Source organism: Oncorhynchus tshawytscha, linkage group LG19 (assembly GCF_018296145.1).
Source record: "Oncorhynchus tshawytscha isolate Ot180627B linkage group LG19, Otsh_v2.0, whole genome shotgun sequence".
NCBI classification, from domain to species: Eukaryota; Metazoa; Chordata; class Actinopteri; order Salmoniformes; family Salmonidae; genus Oncorhynchus; species Oncorhynchus tshawytscha.
In genome coordinates this window covers 59944744-59970205 of record NC_056447.1, presented here as the reverse complement: position 1 = coordinate 59970205, position 25462 = coordinate 59944744, and the positions used below count along the sequence as shown (strand labels likewise).

Genomic DNA, 25462 nt, shown 5'->3' with positions numbered 1-25462 from the left:
GTAAATAGAGGAAATTTCCACGACACCTGTTTGGAGAGGTCCTTGTTCTTCGTGGTGTCGCTTGTTTGGTGGTGTTGGAGACTCTGGGGCCTTTCAGAACAGGTATATATATATACTGAGATCATGTGACTTATCATGTGACACTTAGATTGCACACAGGTGGACTTTATTTAACTAATTATGTCACTTCTGAAGGTAATTGGTTGCACAAGATCTTATTTATGGTCTTCATAGCAAAGGGCGTGAATACATATGCACGCACCACTTTTATTTTTTAAATTTTTTTTAGATGTTTCATGTTATTTTTGTCATTTCACTTCACCAATTTGGTCTATTTTGTGTATGTCCATTACATGAAATCCAAATAGAAATCAATTTAAATTACAGGTTGTAATACAACAAAATAGGAACAATGCCAAGGGGGTGAATACTTTTGCAAGGCACTGTATGCTGATGTGAAAAGGACTTAATACTTATAAATAAATGTGATTGATTGACCTTTCTGAGTCGTCCGTCTGTCTGTGAGTCTCCAGGTATCTGTCCATCTGTCTCCACACAGCTGGTCTTCCTGCAGCTCCCACAACACTCACTGTCCGACCGCTGGTACACTGAGCCCTACACACACACACAAATCAAATAAGTAATTTTATTTGTCACATACACTAAACACAACTTGTGTAGACTTTACCATGAAATACTTGTTAACTAGCCTTTCCTAACAATGCAGAGATTAAAAATAATACAAGACAAATAAAATACAATACACAAGAATGGAGCTATATACAGGAAGTACCAGTACCAGATCAATGTGGAGCTATATACAGGAAGTACCAGTACCAGATCAATGTGGAGCTATATACAGGGAGTACCAGTACCAGATCAATGTGGAGCTATATACAGGAAGTACCAGTACCAGATCAATGTGGAGCTATATACAGGAAGTACGAGTTCCAGATCAATGTGGAGCTATATACAGGAAGTTCCAGATCAATGTGGAGCTATATACAGGAAGTACCAGATCAATGTGAATCTATATACAGTGAGTACCAGTACCAGATCAACGTGGAGCTATATACAGGAAGTTCCAGATCAATGTGGAGCTATGTACAGGAAGTACCAGTACCAGATCAATGTGGAGCTATGTACAGGAAGTACCAGTTCAATGTGGATCTATATACAGGAAGTACCAGTACCAGCTCAATGTGGGGCTATATACAGGAAGTACCAGATGAACGTGTGTAAAGTATAGTGTGTGTAATGTATAATGTGTCTAGTGTGTGTAATGTATCGTGTGTATAGTGTGTAATGTATAGTGTATGTAATGTATAATGTGTGTAATGTAGAATGTGTATAGTGTGTGTAATGTATCGTGTTTATAGTGTATGTAATGTACAGTGTGTATAGTGTGTAATGTATAGTGTGTATAGTGTGTAATGTATAGTGTGTGTAATGTATAGTGTGTGTAATGTATAGTGTGTATAGTGTGTAATGTATAGTGTATGTAATGTATAGTGTGTGTAATGTATAGTGTGTGTAATGTATAGTGTGTAATGTATAGTGTGTAATGTATAGTGTGTGTAATGTATAGTGTGTGTAATGTATAGTGTGTATAGTGTGTAATGTATAGTGTATGTAATGTATAGTGTGTAATGTATAGTGTATGTAATGTATAATGTGTGTAATGTATAGTGTGTGTAATATATCATGTTTTTAATGTATAGTGTGTGTAATGTATAGTGCGTGTGGTGTATAATGTGTGTAGTGTATAATGTGTGTAGTGTATAGTGTGTGTAATGTATAGTGTGTGTAATGTATAGTGTGTGTAATGTATAGTGTGTGTAATGTATAGTGTGTGTAATGTATAGTGTGTATAGTGTATAGTGTGTATAGTGTGTAATGTATAGTGTGTATAGTGTGTAATGTATAGTGTATGTAATGTATAATGTGTGTAATGTATAGTGTGTGTAATGTATATGTTTTTAATGTATAGTGTGTGTAATGTATAGTGCGTGTGGTGTATAATGTGTGTAGTGTATAATGTGTGTAGTGTATAGTGTGTGTAATGTATAGTGTGTGTAATGTATAGTGTGTGTAATGTATAGTGTGTGTAATATATCATGTTTTTAATGTATAGTGTGTGTAATGTATAGTGCGTGTTGTGTATAATGTGTGTAGTGTATAATGTGTGTTGTGTATAATGTGTGTAGTGTATAATGTGTGTAATGTATAGTGTGTGTAGTGTATAGTGTGTGTAATGTATAGTGTGTATAGTGTATAGTGTGTGTAATGTATAGTGTGTGTAATGTATAGTGTGTATAGTGTATAGTGTGTGTAATGTATAGTGTGTAATGTATAGTGTGTGTAGTGTATAATGTGTGTAATGTATAGTGTGTGTAATGTATAGTGTGTGTAGTGTATAATGTGTGTAATGTATAGTGTGTGTAATGTATAGTGTGTATAGTGTATAGTGTGTAGTGTGTAGTGTATAATGTGTGTAATGTATTGTGTGTGTAATGTATAGTGTGTAATGTATAGTGTGTAATGTATAGTGTGTGTAATGTATAGTGTGTGTAATGTATAGTGTGTGTAATGTATAGTGTGTGTAATGTATAGTGTGTATAGTGTGTAATGTATAGTGTGTATAGTGTGTAATGTGTGTAATGTATAGTGTGTATAGTGTATAGTGTGTGTAGTGTATAATGTGTGTAATGTATTGTGTGTGTAATGTATAGTGTGTGTAATGTATAGTGTGTATAGTGTGTAATGTGTAGTGTGTAGTGTGTGTAGTGTGTAGTGTGTGTAATGGGACACATTGAGCGATGTACAGGTTAGTGTGTGTATATATAGTCACCAGAGGACAGGAGTGGTCACAGACCGGTGGGACACACTGAGTGATGTGCAGGTTAGTGTGTGTGTCCTGCTGATGGGTGCAGCTGCATTTCTCACAGCCCTCCTCCCATTGGCTCCCCACACGGTAGACCACGCCTCCTACCACACACACCTAAAGGAACAGAGAAACATTAGAGGAGTACACACACACACACACACACACACACACACACACACACACATACACATATACACATATACACACACACACACACACACACACACACACACACACACACACACACACACACACACACACACACACACACACACACACACACACCTGGTCAGGCAGGCAGGCGGTCTCGGTGCAGCCACAGTCATTGGTGGAGGAGGAGGTGATGAATCCAGGAGGACAGGAGTGGGTGGTGTTATGACAGTCACACACACACTGGTATGAATCACAGCACTGCGTCTGTTTAACGGACAGCCGGCGGTGGGTGGGACAAGCAGGTGGAACCTGGAGAGAACACTCCTCTTTCTTACAGGCTGAGAGAGAGAAAGAGAGAGAGAGGGAGGGAGAGAGAGAGACAGAGCGAGTTAAAAAGAGAGATTACCATCAGATTTCCCTCAGATTACACATATCCACAAAGAATTCGAAAACAACCCCAATTTTGATAAACTCCCATATCTACTGGGTGAAATTCCACAGTGTGCCATCACAGCAGCAAGATTTGTAACCTGTTGCCACAAGAAAAGGGCAACCAGTGAAGAACAGACACCATTGTAAATATAACCCATATCCCTTGTGTACATTAAACATTTGTACATTGTTACAACACTGTATATAGAGATAATTTGACATTTGTAATGTCTTTATTGTTTTGAAAAATGTTTACTGTTTTGTATATTATCTACCTCACTTGCTTTGGCAATGTTAACACATGTTTCCCATGCCAATAAAGCCCATTGAATTGAATTGAATTGAATTGAGAGAGAGAGAGAGAGAGAGACAGAGAGACAGAGAGACAGAGAGACAGAGACAAAGAGAGAGAGGGAGAGAGAGACAGAGACAGTATATATATATATAATATGACATTTGTAATCTCTTTCTTGTTTTGAAACTTCTGTATGTGTAATGTTTACTGTTAATTTGTATTGTTTATTTCACTTTATATATTCACTTTATATATTATCTACCTCACTTGCTTTGGCAATGTTAACACATGTTTCCCATGCCAATAAAGTCCTTGAATTGAATTGAATTGACAGAGAGACAGAGAGAGAGACAGAGAGAGAGACAGAGACAGAGACAGAGAGAGAGAGACAGAGAGACACACACAGAGAGAGAGAGAGAGAGAGAGAGAGAGAGTTTTGAGTTTTAAATACTCTTTATTGGGTCTGGGGGCCCACCACACAATAAATACCCATACAAAACCACAGTTACACATCAATTAAAAACACAACTCCAATTCCTCCTCCACAGTAACTACACACAACAGCCTCTGAATACCCCATATACTCAAAGATGGCGTAGCAGTAAGTCGTCCTGTCTCGTCGTGTCCCTTGTATATATCGTCTATTTTTCGTTTTTTACATATTTTTCTTCAAAAACATTTTGCTAAAACTAAGCTTCCAAATACTCTCCTGCAACCCGCCTCACCCAATGTAGCTATTTTTCCTAAAGTATTTATATTTACTTCGGAGCCGGAACCCCTCAACTGAAGCTAGCCGGCTAACCACCAGCTATGCTAGCGGTCTTCAGCTAACCGGTCATCAGCTAAGCTAACCTTTAGCTCGGAAAGCTCTCGCCAGCTCGAACAACGCGACTCTAACCAGAGCATAACGGACCTATTTATTTTTCATCCCCGGATTCATCCCTGGACTCCCACCGCAAACGGAACATTTCAGCTGGATCTTCACAGCTAGCTATCTAGCTAAACCGCAACCCCGGATGTTTACTCCTGGCTAGCGCTTCCACCCACTTAGCGTGAAGCTAGCCCGGCCAGCGCACCTGTACTACCACCGTAGCATACTCCTGGGCTACAATACCCGGGCCCACGACCGGTCTATCGATGTCACCGCATGAAGAGGAATAAACAGACTCACCCCATCGCGACGTCCCCTAAAGGCCAACTCTCTAGCCCTCGCTATCTCCCTGCTTGCTAAACTCGGCCTGCTAACTGCTACCTTGTTTAGCCCGGGCCTACGAACTGTTAGCTTGTTAGCACAGGCCTGCTAACTGCTAGCTTGTCTAGCCCGGGCCTACGAACTGTTAGCTTGTTAGCACAGGCCTGCTAACTGCTAGCTTGTCTAGCCCGGGCCTACGAACTGTTAGCTTGTTAGCACAGGCCTGCTAACCGTCTGAATCGCCGCGTCCCAAACACTCACCGGACCCATATTTACTTTCTATCTCTTCTTGATTTTTAATCTGTTTATACCTTTCCGGAAACCTGGCTCACCCAATGTGATATGGAATCGCTATTATTTTTAATTTTTAGAACACACTCAAGAACCTCCAGAAGCTAACCAGCTAACTAGCTACAAGCTATTTAGTCATTGTTAACTTTTTTTTTAACCTGGATAACACTCGCCAGTCCAGCTTCCCTGCCCCATCCACCGCTGCCCCCTGGACACTGATCTCTTGGCTACATAGCTGATGCACTCTGGACTGTCCATTAATCACGGTACTCCATTCTGCTTGTTTATGTTTTATCTGTCGGCCCCGTTGCCTAGTCAACGCCATTTTACCTGCTGTTGTTGTGCTAGCTGATTAGCTGTTGTCTCACCTACTGTTTAAGCTAGCTTTCCCAATTCAACACCTGTGATTACTGTATGCCTCACTGTATGTCTCTCTCAAATGTCAATATGCCTTGTATACTGTTGCTCAGGTTAGTTATCATTGTTCTAGTTCACAATGGAGCCCCTAGTTCTACTCTTCATACCCCTGATAACTCCTTTGTCCCACCTCCCACACATGCGGTGACCTCACCCATTACAACCAGCATGTCCAGAGACACAACCTCTCTCATCATCACCCAGTGCCTGGGCTTACCCCCGCTGTACCCGCACCCCACCATACCCCTGTCTGCGCATTATGCCCTGAATATATTCTACCATGCCCAGAAACCTGCTCCTCTTATTCTCTGTCCCCAACGCTCTAGGCGACCAGTTTTGATAGCCTTTAGCCGCACCCTCATACTACTCCTTCTCTGTTCCGCGGGTGATGTGGAGGTAAACCCAGGCCCTGCATGTCCCCAGGCACCCTCATTTGTTGACTTCTGTGATCGAAAAAGCCTTGGTTTCATGCATGTCAACATCAGAAGCCTCCTCCCTAAGTTTGTTTTACTCACTGCTCTAGCACACTCTGCTAACCCTGATGTCCTTGCTGTGTCTGAATCCTGGCTCAGGAAGGCCACCAAAATTCAGAGATTTCCATACCCAACTATAACATCTTCCGTCAAGATAGAACTGCTAAAGGGGGAGGAGTTGCAGTCTACTGCAGAGATAGCCTGCAAAGTAATGTCATACTTTCCAGGTCCATACCCAAACAGTTCGAACTACTAATTTTGAAAATTACTCTCTCCAGAAATAAGTCTCTCACTGTTGCCGCCTGCTACCGACCCCCTCAGCCCCCAGCTGTGCCCTGGACACCATTTGTGAATTGATCGCCCCCATCTAGCCTCAGAGTTTGTTCTGTTAGGTGACCTAAACTGGGATATGCTTAACACCCCGCCAGTCCTACAATCTAAGCTAGATGCCCTCAATCTCACACAAATCATCAAGGAACCCACCAGGTACAACCCTAACTCTGTAAACAAGGGCACCCTCATAGACGTCATCCTGACCAACTGGCCCTCCAAATACACCTCCGCTGTCTTCAACCAGGATCTCAGCGATCACTGCCTCATTGCCTGTATCCGCTACGGAGCCGCAGTCAAACGACCACCCCTCATCACTGTCAAACGCTCCCTAAAACACTTCTGTGAGCAGGCCTTTCTAATCGACCTGGCCCGGGTATCCTGGAAGGACATTGACCTCATCCCGTCAGTTGAGGATGCCTGGTCATTCTTTAAAAGTAACTTCCTCACCATTTTAGATAAGCATGCTCCGTTCAAAAATGCAGAACTAAGAACAGATACAGTCCTTGGTTCACCCCAGACCTGACTGCCCTCGACCAGCACAAAAACATCCTGTGGCGGACTGCAATAGCATCGAATAGTCCCCGGGATATGCAACTGTTCAGGGAAGTCCGTAACCAATACACGCAGTCAGTCAGGAAAGCTAAGGCCAGCTTCTTCAGGCAGAAGTTTGCATCATGTAGCTCCAACTCCAAAAAGTTCTGGGACACTGTGAAGTCCATGGAGAACAAGAGCACCTCCTCCCAGCTGCCCACTGCACTGAGGCTAGGTAACACGGTCACCACCGATAAATCCATGATTATCGAAAACTTCAATAAGCATTTCTCAACGGCTGGCCATGCCTTCCGCCTGGCTACTCCAACCTCGGCCAACAGCTCTGCCCCCGCAGCTCCTCGCCCAAGCCTCTCCAGGTTCTCCTTTACCCAAATCCAGATAGCAGATGTTCTGAAAGAGCTGCAAAACCTGGACCCGTACAAATCAGCTGGGCTTGACAATCTGGACCCCCTATTTCTGAAACTTTCCGCCGCCATTGTCGCAACCCCTATTACCAGCCTGTTCAACCTCTCTTTCATATCGTCTGAGATCCCCAAGGATTGGAAAGCTGCCGCAGTCATCCCCCTCTTCAAAGGGGGAGACACCCTGGACCCAAACTGTTACAGACCTATATCCATCCTGCCCTGCCTATCTAAGGTCTTCGAAAGCCAAGTCAACAAACAGGTCACTGACCATCTCGAATCCCACCGTACCTTCTCCGCTGTGCAATCTGGTTTCCGAGCCGGTCACGGGTGCACCTCAGCAACACTCAAGGTACTAAACGATATCATAACCGCCATCGATAAAAGACAGTACTGTGCAGCCGTCTTCATTGACCTTGCCAAGGCTTTCGACTCTGTCAATCACCATATTCTTATCGGCAGACTCAGTAGCCTCGGTTTTTCGGATGACTGCCTTGCCTGGTTCACCAATTACTTTGCAGACAGAGTTCAGTGTGTCAAATCGGAGGGCATGCTGTCCGGTCCTCTGGCAGTCTCTATGGGGGTGCCACAGGGTTCAATTCTCGGGCCGACTCTTTTCTCTGTATATATCAATGACGTTGCTCTTGCTGCGGGCGATTCCCTGATCCACCTCTACGCAGACGACACCATTCTATATACTTTCGGCCCGTCATTGGACACTGTGCTATCCAACCTCCAAACAAGCTTCAATGCCATACAACACTCCTTCCGTGGCCTCCAACTGCTCTTAAACGCTAGTAAAACCAAATGCATGCTTTTCAACCGATCGCTGCCTGCACCCGCATGCCCGACTAGCATCACCACCCTGGATGGTTCCGACCTTGAATATGTGGACATCTATAAGTACCTAGGTGTCTGGCTAGACTGCAAACTCTCCTTCCAGACTCATATCAAACATCTCCAATCGAAAATCAAATCAAGAGTCGGCTTTCTATTCCGTAACAAAGCCTCCTTCACTCACGCCGCCAAGCTTACCCTAGTAAAACTGACTATCCTTCCGATCCTCGACTTCGGCGATGTCATCTACAAAATGGCTTCCAACACTCTACTCAGCAAACTGGATGCAGTCTATCACAGTGCCATCCGTTTTGTCACTAAAGCACCTTATACCACCCACCACTGCGACCTGTATGCTCTAGTCGGCTGGCCCTCATTACATATTCGTCGCCAGACCCACTGGCTCCAGGTCATCTACAAGTCCATGCTAGGTAAAGCTCCGCCTTATCTCAGTTCACTGGTCACGATGGCAACACCCATCCGTAGCACGCGCTCCAGCAGGTGTATCTCACTGATCATCCCTAAAGCCAACACCTCATTTGGCCGCCTTTCGTTCCAGTACTCTGCTGCCTGTGACTGGAACGAATTGCAAAAATCGCTGAAGTTGGAGACTTTTATCTCCCTCACCAACTTCAAACATCAGCTATCTGAGCAGCTAACCGATCGCTGCTGCTGTACATAGTCTATTGGTAAATAGCCCACCCATTTTCACCTACCTCATCCCCATACTGTTTTTATTTATTTACTTGCTCTTTTGCACACCAATATCTCTACCTGTACATGACCATCTGATCATTTATCACTCCAGTGTTAATCTGCAAAATTGTAATTATTCGCCTACCTCCTCATGCCTTTTGCACACATTGTATATAGACTCCCCCTTCTGGTTAAATAAAGGTGAAATAAAAAAAATAAAAAAATAAAAAGTCTCGCTGCCAACATTCCCTCCAGCATTCCCACCACATCCACAGACCCCTGTCCCCGAATGCTGTTCTTTCGGGTCTTCCATATCGCTAATTTTGCTGCCCCTAACACAAAATTAAGCTACACAACTACACCCTTTTGACTGAACCTGTACTTTGGCCCAAATATATACAGTTGGGAACCAATCAGTGATCAGTTCAATCATCCCAACCAACCTGGGACACAGTAAAAACAGATGTGCCAGATATTCAGACTCACACACGCACAGAATGGACACCCCTCCCCAACAGTAGGATCCAGGTGTACCAGATGCATGTTAGTGGCTATAGCTCCATGTATTGTCCTCCATTGGAGGTCAGCTGTCCTCTTATCAATAGGCAGTTTATATAATGATCGCCAACAGCCTTTTGGAGAGGCACCTGGACCAAGCACATCCGCCCACCTCGTCGTTTTACCCCTTCCAGGGAAGAGGCATGGGACACCTTTACACATATTCTGTACATGGCCTTCTTTCCCACCTCCTTGAACTCCCCCAGCTCCGGGGTATCGAAGGAAAGCAGCGTCCCCACGTCCTCTTCAAATGCCCCCATCGCAGCAATAACAATCAGTGCAGGGAACACATAATCCAGACCCTCCTTCCACGGATCAGAATTGGAAGTGTCAGTCACATACTGCAGATGAAGCACTGGCAAGGAGTCGCAGACCTCATCGACGACCTTCCTCAGTAGGCGAGATGATCGGATCCCCGCTCTTTCTCCCAGCTCCTCCAATCTGCTCCTGCTCCGCATCAGATGACCCAGCTTGGTACACTCCACGCCTAACAGGCATGAACGTAGGCTAGCTGAACCCAGAACACGGGACTGGATGGCAGTGTTGTGAGAAAGAGGCTCTTCAAAAAGCCACATCCCTGGTGGCGTGCAGGCCTTACGGGACTTGACAAAGACTCTCCAAGCATGCATAACAGACTCATAAAATGGAGTCAGGCCAGTCAAATCACCCCCCTCCAGCTTTAAGAGGAAAATATGCTTGTCTAAGCCCAAACAGCTCGCTCTCCTCATCAATATGTAGGCTGTTTCGACCCAGCTAGAACAGTCTCTGTACAACAATCTCTGGGCTGCTTGGAGCCTGAAAGCCGTGATCCTAGAGGAAATGTCCACCAGGCCTTGCCCACCTCGTGCAGTGGCAGGTACAGGGCTGTAGCTTTAATCCAGTGTTGTCCAGACCAGAAGAAATTGACAAGGGTCCTCTGAAGCTCTTGTATCAGACCCTTTGGTGTCTGTAAAATCATTAGTCTGTGCCACAGGGTAGAAGTAGCAAGATTATTTGCTACCAGGACCCGTCCCCTATAAGACAGCTGGGGCAACACCCATTTCCACCTTGACAGTCTGGCACACACTTTCTCCGCTACACCCTCCCAGTTCTTTTTCTGAAAGACATCGGAGCCTAGAAAAACCCCCAAAGTCTTCATTCCATCTCTGCCCCACTGAAGCCCCCCTGGTAACCGTGGAGTGGACCCCATCTGAAGCTAACCTGCCCACACCGCTTCACTCTTTCCCCAATTGACTCTAGCTGAGGAGGCCCCCTCATACACCTTTAAAGTGTTTGAGAGAACATTAACATCCTCACCCCCTGTAATAAAAACTATCACGTCATCTGCATACGCAGACAGTGCTATCGTGGGACCCTTCATTACACCTGGCACAAAGAAACCAGTAAGCTTCGCTCTTAAAAAACAAAGCATTGGTTCAATCGCCAGACTATATAACTGCCCTGAAATTGGGCATCCCTGCCTGATGCCCCTTTCGACAGGGATGGGGCAACTTAAACCACCACCTACCTTCACCATACACGAGGCTCCAGCATACAGTAAATTCACCCAAGACAGAAAAACATCCCCAAACCCAAAGGCTTTCATTGTTTTAAACAAGTACTGGTGGTCCACACGATCAAAAGCCTTCTCCTGATCCAACGAAAGTAAACCCACATTTACATCAGACAGTTTACAAATGTCTAAAACATCTCTTATCAGAAACAAATTGTCAACAATAGAACGATCAGGTACACAGTAGGACAGGTCCTTGTGGATCAACAATCCCAGATACTCTTTCAACCTGTTTGAGAGACATTTAGAAATAATTGTGTATTCTGCGCACAACAAAGCAACAGGTCTCCAATTTTTTATGAGAGCCAAATCCCCCTTTTTTGGCAACAGTGAAAGCACCGCACGTTGACAGGATACAGGAAGAGAACCCTCATGAAAAGATTCACACAGCACTTCATAAAAATCCTCCCCAATAGACCCCCAAAAGTGCTTATAAAACTCAGATGGTAAACCATCGATGCCAGGGGCTCGGCCTGTTGAGAGCTGCATAACTTCTGTGGACAGCTCCTGCAGTGTAATGTCAGCGTCCAATGCGACTCTCTGCTCAGGTCCCAATTGAGGAAGACCATGTAACAACTGTTCAGTACACAGAGAGTCACAATCCTCCGCCTTATAAAGGGACGAGTAGAAATCCACGGCATGTTGACGCATTTCAATATCATTCCTGGTCACCTTCCCATCAGGGAGACAAAGGCAGACCATCTGTTTACGTTGAAATATCGACTGTCCTAGGTTTAAAAAAAAAAGCACTAGGAGCATCCATATCCTTGAGGGAAGTGAAACGAGACCTAATCAAGGCACCCTTCACTCTTTCATGCAGAAACGACCTCAGTTCATGAGACAGAGCAGTATACTGTTGACAAAATACTCGTATTTGGGCCTTCCCAACCTCCCACCATTGTCTCAAAGACTCAAAATTCCCTTTTATACTCCTCCATTTTTCCCAAAACAACAAAACCTGTCACAAAACATGACATCATGTAACAATTTAACATTAAAATACCAGTAAGGTGATGACCTTCGTGGACAGGACAAGTGAATATCAACAGTAACAATATGATGATCAGAGAAACCCACAGGAGTAATGGCACACTTTCCAACCCTACTACAGTATTGCTCAGATACATACAACCTGTCTAACCTTGCTGCACTGACACAACCTTCATTCATTTTTAGCCATGTGTACTGCCTAACTTTGGCATCCCTTACTCTCCACACATCAGAAAGCTCAAACTCAGTTAATAGGCCAGCCAGGCAAGTGGCTGACCACAGGTGAGGTTCTTACGGCGGTGCAATCAACAGTAAAATCCACTGTACAGTTCCAGTCACCCCCTAAAACCATACACCCCTCTTGGTCACACTGTCTTAAGGTTTCCTTTAGTTGATCAAATACAGCAATACGCTCTGTACCCTCATTAGGAGCATAAACATATATATATATTTTTTTAAAACATAACATCCACCTTGACCAATAAAACCCAACCCTTGACAATCTCTGTTGTAGAAACCACAGTCACCCCTAAGCCTGAGGAAAACAAGATTGCCACCCCAGCACTGAAATTAGTACCATGACTGAGCATATGCTGCCCCTCCCACCACATACCCCAGTCAAACTCATTTTCCTCATCGCTATGTGTCTCCTGTAAGAAAACTACATTAAGCCTTTTCTGTTTTATTACTTCTAATACCCAAGCCCTCTTATTCCTGTCCCTTCCCCCATTCATATTGAGAGAACCTACCCTTAGTACCTCCATATAGAAAAGAGAAATGAAAAGCAGAAGAAACCACAGAGAAACCAACGAGAAAAAAGACACCCTATGAAGCATGATCATCCTCATTATTATTTTTTCTTCTCTTAACCTGAACACGTTTCCCACCACCTTTTGCTGCTGCAACAGCAGTAATACATTTCCTCAAACGAAACCGCTTCTTCTCACTCAATTGGTCTAACCCCACCGTCTTCTGTAATATCACAGCTGACCTCACGAACTTATCAACATCAAAATAATCTGCCAATTTGACAGATTTCCCAAAAGTCTGATCCAGAAACTCATTTACCTCCTCTAGATCATAAACTGAGTCCTCACCAGCAGCTGTCATATCTAAAGAGATATCCATATCCTTCTCCTGATCCTCAGCTGAGACCACAGACAACTGACTCCCCTCTACCACATCCCTTTCAACACTCCCCACTTGCACCTCATCATAAAGCTAAAAAAATAAATAATAATAATAAATTAAAATCACTCGTACCAGGCATCTCCTCCACTATCTGGGAGACTAGCCCCACCTGAACATCACTACTCATAGTGGGCATCTTCTCCACTAACTGGGAGCCTAGCTCCACATGAACCCCAGCACTCGCAGTGGGCATCTCCTCCACTACCTGGGAGCCTAGCTCCACATGATCCCCGTCCTTTACCACCGCACTCGTACTGGGCAACTGCTCACCAGTCTGAGGAACTGGCTCTTCAGATACATCCTTACCTTCTACAACAATACTTTTCTGTAGCATAACATTTCCCTCTAATACAAGTTGCAACCCCGTGCCCTCAACACGGATAACTTGTTCCTCAGCAACAGGTGCTTTTGGCTGCTCTACCGCTGTCGGCCCAAATCTCTCTACATCAGAGGGCCCTGGCGTTACGATGACCACCTGCGCCCCTCCCTCGGCCTTCTCCCTTTTCGGGCAAGCATGTCGCTTATGACCAACATTTCCACACTCAAAATACCGTTGACTACCCGTACTAGCATAAGCCATATACAGTCTATTGTCATACTTGATTTTAAACGATAACTCTAAAGTTTGCTCCGGTGAGTCCAAAAACATAAACACCTGTCGCCAAAATGACATTACCTGTTTCAACGCCGGGTGTTTGCATCCCAACGGGACAACCTTAATTGAACAGGCGAACTTCCCAAAGCGCAATAACTTGCGCTCCAATAGCTCATTTGGAATAAACGGTCGTACATTTGAAATTGTTACCCTTGTTGACGGAGAAAAAAGCGGCGTAACTTGAATAAACATTCCTTTAAGAAGTACACCATGCTCAACCATCCGATCAACTAGACACTCTTCTTTAAGAAATACCACCACAGCTTTATTCATCCGGGATGCATAAGCAATATTCTCATAGCCTACCTTCTCTCCTATGGCGACCAGAAACTCCTCCACTGTGACAGCAGCTTCAGTAACACACCTAAAGCCATGCCTAAGTGACAGGGCCGGCATCCCCATTCGGGCTGCCATCCCCGCCAAAATCAGGGTCATTTCGATACGAAAAACAAAATACTTAATTCTACCACAATTTTTTTTTTACCTTAATCATGCACAGAAGAAAACCCCAAAAATGCCACCAAGAAATAGCAAACCGAAAAAAAGTTGTGAATATCTAACTCTCCACAACACACGCACTTCTTCACTCAAACAATTCCCAGCATGCACCAATCACTCCCAGCATGCAGAGAGAGAGAGAGAGAGAGAGAGAGAGAGAGAGAGAGAGAGAGAGAGAGAGAGAGAGACAGAGACAAAGACAGAGAGAGAGAGAGAGAGAGAGAGAGAGAGAGAGAGAGAGAGAGAGACAGACAGACAGACAGAGACAGAGACAGAGACAGAGACAGAGACAGAGACAGAGACAGAGACAGAGACAGAGACAGAGACAGAGACAGAGACAGAGAGAGAGAGACAGAGAGACAGAGAGACAGAGAGACAGAGAGACAGAGAGAGAGAGAGAGAGAGAGACAGAGAGAGACAGAGAGAAAGAGAGAGATGAATGAGTCTTGGATACTCTTAGATAACTTTCTGGATACCACATTCACTCACAGTAAAGAAGGCATCAATCTAGCAGTAAAAAACTGCAAACGGCAAAAGAGGCACACTTGTAATTGATAAAAAACAAAACAAAAAAGAGCACAGATGACAACTGGTTTGATGCTGATTATAAAATGATAAGGAAAAAACTTGGAACGCTATCCAACCAAAAGCACAGAAACCCAAATAATGGTGAATTACGCTTTCGTTACTGTGAGAATTTAAAACTATATAAACGTACACTCAGAACCAAAAAAGCACCGTACAACAGCAAGCAACTTACACTAATTGAGGAGTCCATAAACACAAACAACTTCTGGCAAAATTTAAACAAGAGGAAAAAACTTTAAAAAATCTAAACAAGAGGAATTAGCGATACAAAATGGTGACATATGGACAACCCATTTTGAAACACTCTACAACATTGTTCACATTGACACAAACGCAGAACAACGCCAAATTCATGAGAAGTTGAATGGATTACAAAAAGCTATAAAGGACAATCAAAATCCATTCTACTCCCCAATTACTGACCAGGAGCTCTATAAGAAACTTCAGGCTCTCAAATTTAAAAAAGCATGCGGACCTGATGGCATCCTAAAAGAGATGCTCAAACTCACTAGTGCAAAATTTCAATTAACTAAATTAAAACAGTTATTTCCCTGACATTTGGAATCAAGGACTCATAACCCCAATCTTTAACGGAGAAAAATTTGACAGTAACAATTCCAGAGGCATTTGTGTGAACAGTAACCTTGGGAAGGTTTTCTGTAGTACTATAAATGTAAGAGTTCTACACTTCCTTAATAAGAACAATGTCTTGAGTAAAAGCCAAATTGGATTTATACCAAAACATTGCACAACTGATCAATCATATTTACACCCTACACACCCTGATAGATAAACATGTACACCAATATAATTCCAAAATGTACGCTTGCTTTATCGACTTCCAAAAAGCATTTGATTCTATTTGGCATGCAGGACTGTTCTACAAAGTTATTTAAAGTGGTGTAGGGGGTAAAACATATGACATAATTAAGTCAATGTATACTGGCAATACATGCAGCATTAAAATTGGCAAGAAAATAACATAATTTTTTAACAAGGGGCGGGGCCTTCGTCAGGGTTGCAATCTGAGCCCTGCACTCTTCAATATTCTAGAAAAATCCTCAGTCCCTGGTGTTAGCCTCCACAATTCAGAAGTTCAATGCCTACTCTTCACAGATGACATACAGTATGCCTGCTTTCACCCACAGCACATGGCCTACAGCAGAGCCTGGACCTGCTAGAGCAGTACTGCCAGACCTGGGCCCTGGCAGTTGTCACGCCCTGGTCTTAGTATTTTGTGTTTTCTTTATTATTTTGGTCAGGCCAGGGTGTGACATGGGTTATTTATGTGGTGTGTTTTGTCTTGGGGTTTTTGTAGGTCATGGGATTGTGGTATAGTAGAGTTGTCTAGGTAAGTCTATGGTTGCCTAGAGTGGTTCTCAATCAGAGGCAGGTGTTTATCGTTGTCTCTGATTGGGAACCATATTTAGGCAGCCATATTCTTTGAGTGTTTCGTGTGTGATTGTTCCTGTCTCTGTGTTTGTTTGCACAAGATAGGGCTGTTTAGGTTTTTCACATTTATTGTTTTGTATTGTCTTTATTAAAGATGTATGAAGATAACCACGCTGCATTTTGGTGCTCCTCTCTTTCGACACAAGAAAACCTTAACAGTAAAACACCATAGACTAAAATAATGATTTTCCAGAGAAGATCCAGATCTCAGGGAATTAGACCAAAGTTCTCAATTGGTACAAAATATATAGAGTACTGCACACACTACAATTACTTAGGTTTAAAAATAAGCTCAACTGGACACATTAAAGACGCAGTGAATGAACTGAGAGAGAAAGTACGCAGGGCATTCTACGCCATTAAAAAACAAATAAAAATTGAAATACCTATTACAATTTGGCTAAAACGAATTGAATATGTCATTGAACCAATTGTACTTTATGGCAGCGAGTTGTGGGGTCCACTTGCAAAATAAGATTTGATTATAAAAAACGTTTTCCATGTTTCTGTCGATATTATGGATATAATTTGGAATTTTTATCTGCGTTGTCATGACCTAACTGGGAGTCTCGTGAGTGAAAACATCCGAAGATCATCAAAGGTAAACGATTAATTTGATTGCTTTTCTGATTTTCGTGACCAAGTTACGTGCCACTAGGGGTACATAATGTTTTGCAAGGAAATCGATAAACTTACACAAAAGCTTTTATTGTTTTCGCTGTAAAGCATCATTTCTAAATCTGAGACGACAGGGTGATTAACAAAAGGCTAATCTGTGTTTCGCTATATTTTACTTGTGATTTCATGAATATGAATATTTTCTAGTAAGATTATTTGACCGTTGCGCTATGCTATTTAGCTTAGTTGATGACAATTATCCCAGATACGGGAAGGGTGGTTCCAAGAGGTTTTAACAAGAAATTTGTGGAGTGGTTGAAAAATTAGTTTTAATAACTCCAACCTATGTATGTAAACTTCCGACTTTAACTGTGTATATATATATATATATACAGTGCCTTGCGAAAGTATTCGGCCCCCTTGAACTTTGCGACCTTTTGCCACATTTCAGGCTTCAAACATAAAGATATAAAACTGTATTTTTTGTGAAGAATCAACAACAAGTGGGACACAATCATGAAGTGGAACGACATTTATTGGATATTTCAAACTTTTTTAACAAATCAAAAACTGTAAAATTGGAATTTTAGGTTCACTATCCTTCTGACCCTATGCAGCCAGGTCCCATCTACTTTTTAACTCCTCGCAAGTGTGGCTTGTTTGATGTCTGCCGTGAAGGAATACCACAACAAGTCAACTACTTGATTGATGAAGGTATGTCACCCAGCAAAGGCAGCAGCTCAGTCATCAACTACATGCACCATTTCTTCACCAACTACGGAGTTGGGAAACACGTGTGGATGTGATTTGTGATAACTGCAGTGGCCAAAACAAGAGCAAGTTTGTGCTCTGGTATTGTGCCTGGCTGACCATGCACAAGCTCCACCACAGACTGGACCTTCACTTCCTGATAACAGTTCACACCAAGTTTGCCTGGTGCTTCGGCCTCATCAAGCAGCGCTTCAGAAAGACCAGAGTGAACCCTTTGTCTGAGATTGCAGGTATTGTGAAGGACAGCACTGTGACAGGGGTCAACACCCCACAGCTGGTTGGACTGGAGGATTTATTTTATTTTATTTAACTAGGCAAGTCAGTTAAGAATAAATTCTTGTTTTCAATGACAGCCTAGGAACAGTGGGTTAACTGCCTTGCTCAGGCGCAGAACGATGGATTTTTACCTTGTCAACTCAGGGATTCAATCTGGCAAACTTTCGGTTACTGGTCCAATGCTCTAACCACTAGACTACCTGCCGCCCCAGGATGATATGGTGCTGGGGGAAAGCTATGGCTGGCATTAACACCTGACTCCGTACTTCAGGCCCGCTGCCACAGATCAAGCAGTACCAGCACTTCAGGTGGATATCATTTTCATTGCATTGTATGAGGTTATTGTTCTTATATAAACTTGGGAGGTGAATTGATGTTGTGCCAGGTTGTAATGTATTCTGATTTTGTTGTTGTTGTTATTCCCTGTTTTACAGCTTCGATGCTGATGTTGTTGTCACCAAGGAGAGTTCTGACTCAGTCGGGACCAGGTTTCAGCTGCTGCGCAATGCTGACATCCTTCCTCCCATAGATGGTCTGCCTGTACAGGCACCACCTGGACTGGACACAGCTCAACAAACTCATCTTTTTGAGGGAGTTTTGCGATAAAAAGGCTATGGACATCACATGCCCTGCACCAAAGTCAAGGGCAGGACAGAAACAAGCTCCCTAGATTCCCTTGTTCATGATTGGTTCGGATGGACCAGTCATCAGCACTATCTGCAGTGCCTCGATTCAAATGACTCTCTGCTAACACACATGCCATGCATTGCTGCTACTATTTTTTTTATCCTGCTGCTCAGCCACTTTAACCCTGATTGTATGCATATAACTACATCGTCTATCACTGATATTGATATTGTTCTTGTACATAATGTATATTACTTTATTTTTATTGACACTATCTATTTCTGATATTGCTACTATGCAAGTAATCATTTGGCTGTACCGTTTACACCTTCTGTAGAGACCATCCACTTAGCAAGACATAGCAAAATATTGATATATAAACTTTATATTGACATGTGACATACCACAACAATATCATGTGACTATATCAAGTGTCCACCACATAAATATATGGTGCATGCATCTGTTTATGTACTATACATGTGCACCTCCCTCAGGTTTCAACTGAGGTTGCATGACCTAAACTTATGTATGGAATACTGTGTGATAAGTGTATGTCTAACAGTATATAAAGTATGGTAATGTACTGGTGTGATGGAATTTGGACAGTGGTGTAAAGTACTACTTAAGTATTTCTGGGGTTATATGTAAATTCTTTTACTATTTATATTTATGGCAACTTTTACTTTTACTTCACTACATCCTGAAAGAAAATTATTTATTTTTTACTTCATACACTTTCCCTGACACCCAAAAGTACTTGTTACATTTTGACAAGAAAATTGTCCAATTCACACACTTATCAAGAGAACGTCTCCGGTCATCCCTACTGCATTTCATCTGGCAGACTCACTAAACACAAATGCTTTGTTTGTAAATTATGTCTGAGTGTTGGAGTGTGGCCCTGGCTATCTGTCAATAAAAAATTAAAACATACAATTGGGCCATCTGGTTTAATATAAGGAATTTGAAATTATTTTAACTTTAACTTTTGATACTTAAGTACATTTTAGCAATTCCATTTACTTTTGATACTTTTTTTAGTATTTTACTGGGTGACTTTTACTTTTACTTCAGTTAAGGTATCTTTACATAAAATGACAATTTAGTACTTTTCCACCACTGGATGTGGGTGTCATTAAAGCTACATTCAAAGATGGTTGTTTTAATTAAGATTTTCAAATTTCATAGTGTAGTATATCCTTGTGTGTAACAATGCCAAACGGAACATTTCATTTAGTTTAGACAAAGCTTATTCATTGTTTTAGCATTTCTTTCACGTGACCCATCAATTTAGACAAGTGTGTCTGTGTAAGAGTCATCTAATATTTATAACATATTTATATCTGGACACTCAGTTTACCTGGAATTGTTCCTTATTGTAGGCTACTACCACTTTTAGTCTTCATCTTTACTACACTACTCACTGTTTAGCACATGACCTCACATGTGAATCCTTAAACAGATGGGTGGGGCTGGTTTAAGAGGGTGTGAACAATGCTGAATGGGTGGGGCTGGTTTAAGAGGGTGTGAACAATGCTGAATGGGTGGGGCTGGTTTAAGAGGGTGTGAACAATGCTGATGGGTGGGGCTGGTTTAAGAGGGTGTGAACAATGCTGAATGGGTGGGGCTGGTTTAAGAGGGTGTGAACAATGCTGAATGGGTGTAGACAAACGAGAGCTCCCCAGGAGGTACCAAAAAATTCAAGGCCCTTTTCTCAAAAGTTAGTTAAAAAGTTTATAAACTTTCAAAGCATAATTACTTTCCCATTGTTCTTCAAAAATGCAGTGTATGATATACCATTTGTAGCTCTAAGTCTCTACTTTTTAACAATATAAAAAAATATATATATTTTTTTTAATACTTCAAAACCTAATGGTAGGTCCTGGAAGTCACAAAAATAGATGGGTGTTGGTTCAATTGATTTTAATCAATCGATTTTAAAGAAGAGCGACATTTTGGTGTGGCAGTTTCTTTTCCTGTGATCACGGAGCGCTTTTTAGCAGAGTGGTTGGAAAGGACATGGAGCTCCTGCTCCATGAGCAACGAACGGGATTTACAACTGTTCAACTCTGCTCCATGCTCTGGTGGGCACTGGAATTACTAATTGAAGACGGGGGAAAGTACACTTTTGTCAGAACAGGCTGGCTAAATATGCAGCAGTAACTCAACACACTGTCATTAAAGCTACATTCAAAGATGGTTGTTTTAATTAAGATTTTCAAATTTCATAGTGTAGTATATCCTTGTGTGTAACAATGCCAAACGGAACATTTCATTTAATTTAGACAAAGCTTATTCATTGTTTTTTTAAAATCTCCATAAATGATCACTCACACAAGTGAACAAAAAGCAATGTCCGTTCAGATATTCAGATATCCAGATTTCCAGATAGTCAGATAGTCATCCTTAATAGAGATCATTCAGATAATTCAGATAATTCAGGATGTGTGTGTTTTACTCACCACAGTGATGAATGGGTTGACACTCTCCAGGGTTAGTCAGCACCACAGTCAGACCGTCTTCACAGCGAGGAACCTCCGGCAGCTGGCAACTAACCAGGTCACATACTACACACACACACACACACACACACACACACACACACAACCCAAACGCATACACACACAGGACACACAGAGTACACGAAAAACACAGTAAACAAACAAACAATACACACACAAACAATACCGACGCGCACACAAACACACACACACACACACACACACACACACACACACACACACACACACACACACACACACACACACACACACACACACACACACACACACACAACACACAAACACACACACAGTACACAGTATTATAGTATCACACACTACACGTACAGTATTACAGTAGTATTAGTGTAGACTACAATATAGTAGACCAATATAGTGCATTATAGTACATATTAGTACTGTAGAATAGTGTTGTAGCATTTTAATAATGTAGTATGTACCACTGTCACAACCTGATCTGTTTCACCTGTCTTTGTGCTTGTCTCCACCCCCCACCAAGTGTCTCCCCTCATTATCTCCTGTGTATTTAAACCTGTTTCCTCTGTTTGCCTGTTGCCAGTTTGTTTTGTTCATCAAGCCTACCAGCATTTTTCCCCTTGCTCCTGTCTTATGGCGGGAGGGACTCCATAACCTGGCAGAATGCCATGACCAGGTATTCGACACTTCTGGAGCAATTCCGTGGATTCCCTACTGGGCAGCGGGTCACACTCGTAATCGCCCAGCCTACCCCAGTGTCCCAAGAACCCCGCTTACCTCCTCCGGAGCGCTATGCTGGAGATTCTATAACCTGCCAGGCTTTTCTCTCCCAGTGCTCCCTCAATTTTCACCATGCAGCCTTCTGTGTTCCCCTTGGACCACTCGAGGATAGTGTACATTATAACGCTGATGTCCGGGAGGGCACTCGCCTGGGCTACGATGGTGTGGGAGCAACAGTCCGCCATCTTTCTTAGTCTAGAGAAGTTCGAAGCGGAAGTTCGTAAGGTGTTTGATTCTCCGTTGTCTGGGAGAGAGGCTGCTCATAAGCTGCTCCAGCTACGTCAAGACTCCCGGAGAGTGGCAGACTATGCAATGGATTTTCGCATGTTGGTGGCTGAGAGTGCCTGGAACCTGGAAGCATTGTTCGACATGTTTCTTCACGGATTATCGGAGGTGGTCATAAATGAGCTTGCAGCCCGGGAGCTGCCCATGGACCTTGAGTCACTCATAGCCTTGACCATCCGAATCGATGGACGGCTTTGAGAACGTAGGAAGGAGAGGGTATCTGTGCCCTTTCACCCTCGTTCGCCCTCGATTCCCACCTTGCCTCCGAAGAATCCCGGACACCCCCAAAGTCTATTTGTACGTCCCCGAAGTCTACATGAACCCGACATCACCCGAGTTCTCTCAGGAATCACCGAAGGCCGACTCCTTCAGAGTTCAGACACCTGGGCAGGGCTAGACTGACTCCGGCTGAGCGCTTCCGCCGACCCCACACCCAGAGCTATTGAACATTTCGTAGCAACCTGCCCATTAAAACCCAGGCTCATTAAAAAGGGGCTAGTACTCCGGTGGGCATTATGGAGAACTTTTCCTCTACCCTTACTCGCATCCATTTCCATGCCATCCTGCTGTGGGGGAATCAGTAGACATCTCTCTGGGTACTCATCGACTCTGGGGCCGATGAGAGTTTTTTGGACGCTACTCTGGTGTCCGAGCTGGGCATCCCCACTCAGCCCCTCTCCATTCCCATGGACATTAGACCGCTGGACTGGCGCTCTATAGACAGGGTCACTCACAATACCACTCCTATAAACCTATGAGTGTCAGGGAACCACAGCGAGGCAATCCAATTCATGCTGATTAATCAGGTTCCCATTGTATTGGGGTTATCTTGGCTCCAGTGACACAATCCCAATATAGACTGGACTGTTGGTGCCATTATGGTCTGCAGCCCGTTCTGCCACGCACATTGTCTGAAGTGAGCACAGCCTGCCCAGGGACGTTCCTGTGGGCTCGGAAGTTGCCCCGGACCACTCCACCATTCCCGCGGAGTACCAGGACCTCCAGGAGGTGTTCTGTAAAGTCACTTCGTTTCCACTTCACTGACACTATGACTGCGAGATTGACCTTCTCCCAGGCACCATTCCGCCCTGGCGATGACTGTAGTTTCTGTCGGATCCGGAGACCAAGGCAATGGAGACCTACATTGAGGACTCCCTAGCTGCAGGGTTCATCCATCCTTCTGCATCCCCCACCTTCTGCATCCCCCAAGGATCTTCTTTGTGGAGAAGAAGCACAAAACCCTGCGCCCATGCATCGACTACCGGGGCCTAAATGACATTATGGGGAATAACAGCTGCCTGCTACCACTCATCTCGACGGCCTTTGAGACTCTCCAGGGGGACACCGTGTTCTCCAAGCTGTACCTATGGAACGCCTAGCCACTGGTGCGAATACAGGAATAGGACGAGTGGAAGACTGCCTTCAACACAGCCAGCGGTCACTACGAGTGTCTGGTCATGCCATTTGGGCTTACCAACGCCCCAACTGTGTTCCAGGCTCTGGTTAATGATGTTCTCTGTGACATGTTGAACCGGTTCGACTTTGACTACCTCAACGAAATCCTCATCTTCTCCCGCTCTGCCCAAGAACACATGCTCCACATCTGACAGGTTCTCCAACGCCTCCTGGAGAACCAGCTGTTTCTAATAGCAGAGAAGTGTGAATTCTATCGCTTCACCATCCCCTTCCTGGGTTACATCATCACTGCAGGGAATGTACAGATGGATCCTGGGAAGGTGAGAGTGGTGGTGGATTGGCCCCAGCCTACATCCAGGGTGCAGTTAAAACATTTCCTGTGATTCGCCAACTTTTATCGCCGCTTTATCTGCACCCTGGCTTCCCCCATCTATACTCACCACTTCCAAGGTTCTGTTCACGTTGTCCCCAGCTGCTGACCGAGAGTTCCGGACACCGTTTCGCCACAGCTCCCATCTTGGTTCATCCTGTTCCATCCCGCGAGTTCGTGGTGGAGGCCACTGCTTCGGATGTCTGATCTGTTCATTGTGTGGGCCGACCACAAGAACCTGGAATATCTCTGCACCGCCAAGCGTCTAAATTCCAGACAAGCTAGGTGGGCCCTGCTCTTCACCTGGTTCAACTTCTCCCTCTCCTACCAACCAGGATCCAGAAACATTAAGCTGGATTCACTGTCATGCTGCTAAAGCCCTGTAGTTACCACACTGGTACTCCGGACAACAGTTGGACTGTGTTAATGTATTGTTGTATTGTATTGTATACAGCATGGTATAGTAATCTGGTGTGGTGTAATATTATAATATATTGTAGGTATAGTAATTTAGTAGTGTAGTGTTATAATATACAGTATATATTAGTATAGTATTCTAGTAGTGCAGTATTGTAAAGAAAGTATTTATTGGTATAGTATTCTAGTAGTGTAGTATTATAATACTGTATGAAGCATTTCGCTAAACCCGCAATAACATCTGTACATGACCAATACATTCGATTTGATTTAATACACAGTATATATTACTATAGTATTCTAGTGTAGTATTCTAATATACCATATATATTAGTAAAGAATTCTAGTAATATGGTACATACCACACTCGTATTCCGGACAACACTTGGACTCCCTCTTCTCCCTCAGAACCTCACAGGGTCCACACGCTGGAGCTACACACCCATACACACACACATACGCACACACACACACACACATACACACACACACACACACACACACTCTCCACTGAGTATGTGTGTTCATGAGTGTACCCCGTATGTCTATATGTGTGTGTGTGTGTGTGTGTGTGTGTGTGTGTGTGTGTGTGTGTGTGTGTGTGTGTGTGTGTGTGTGTGTGTGTGTGTGTATCTGAATGTATATACATTGGGATGTATGGATAAAATGGACGTACATAAAGTATTTGCCACCTTTCTGATTTTCTCTATTTTCGCATATTTTTGATTCTGAATGTTAGCGGATCTTCAACCAAAACCTAACATTAGATAAAGAGAACCTGAATTTGCAAATAACAAAAAAATATAAATACTTAAAAAGAATGTATTAACACCCAATCCCTCTGTGTGAAAAAGTAATTGCCCCTTACACTCAATAACTGAATGTGCTTTCACTGCTATGACTCCGACCAAACACTTCCTGTAGCTGTTGATCAGTCTCTCACGTCGCTGTGGAGGAA

The 25462-nt window shown here is 43.4% G+C and overlaps 1 protein-coding gene across 1 annotated transcript in view; it reads right to left on the bottom strand.

The window, feature by feature from the left end:
• vwf (von Willebrand factor) overlaps positions 1-25462 on the bottom strand; it is a 189697-nt gene that overhangs the window by 50153 nt on the left and 114082 nt on the right. The window contains 5 exon segments of the mRNA XM_042302000.1: positions 499-615; positions 2852-3001; positions 3173-3378; positions 21201-21305; positions 24867-24938. Of these exon segments, the coding sequence (XP_042157934.1) occupies positions 499-615; positions 2852-3001; positions 3173-3378; positions 21201-21305; positions 24867-24938 (650 nt within the window).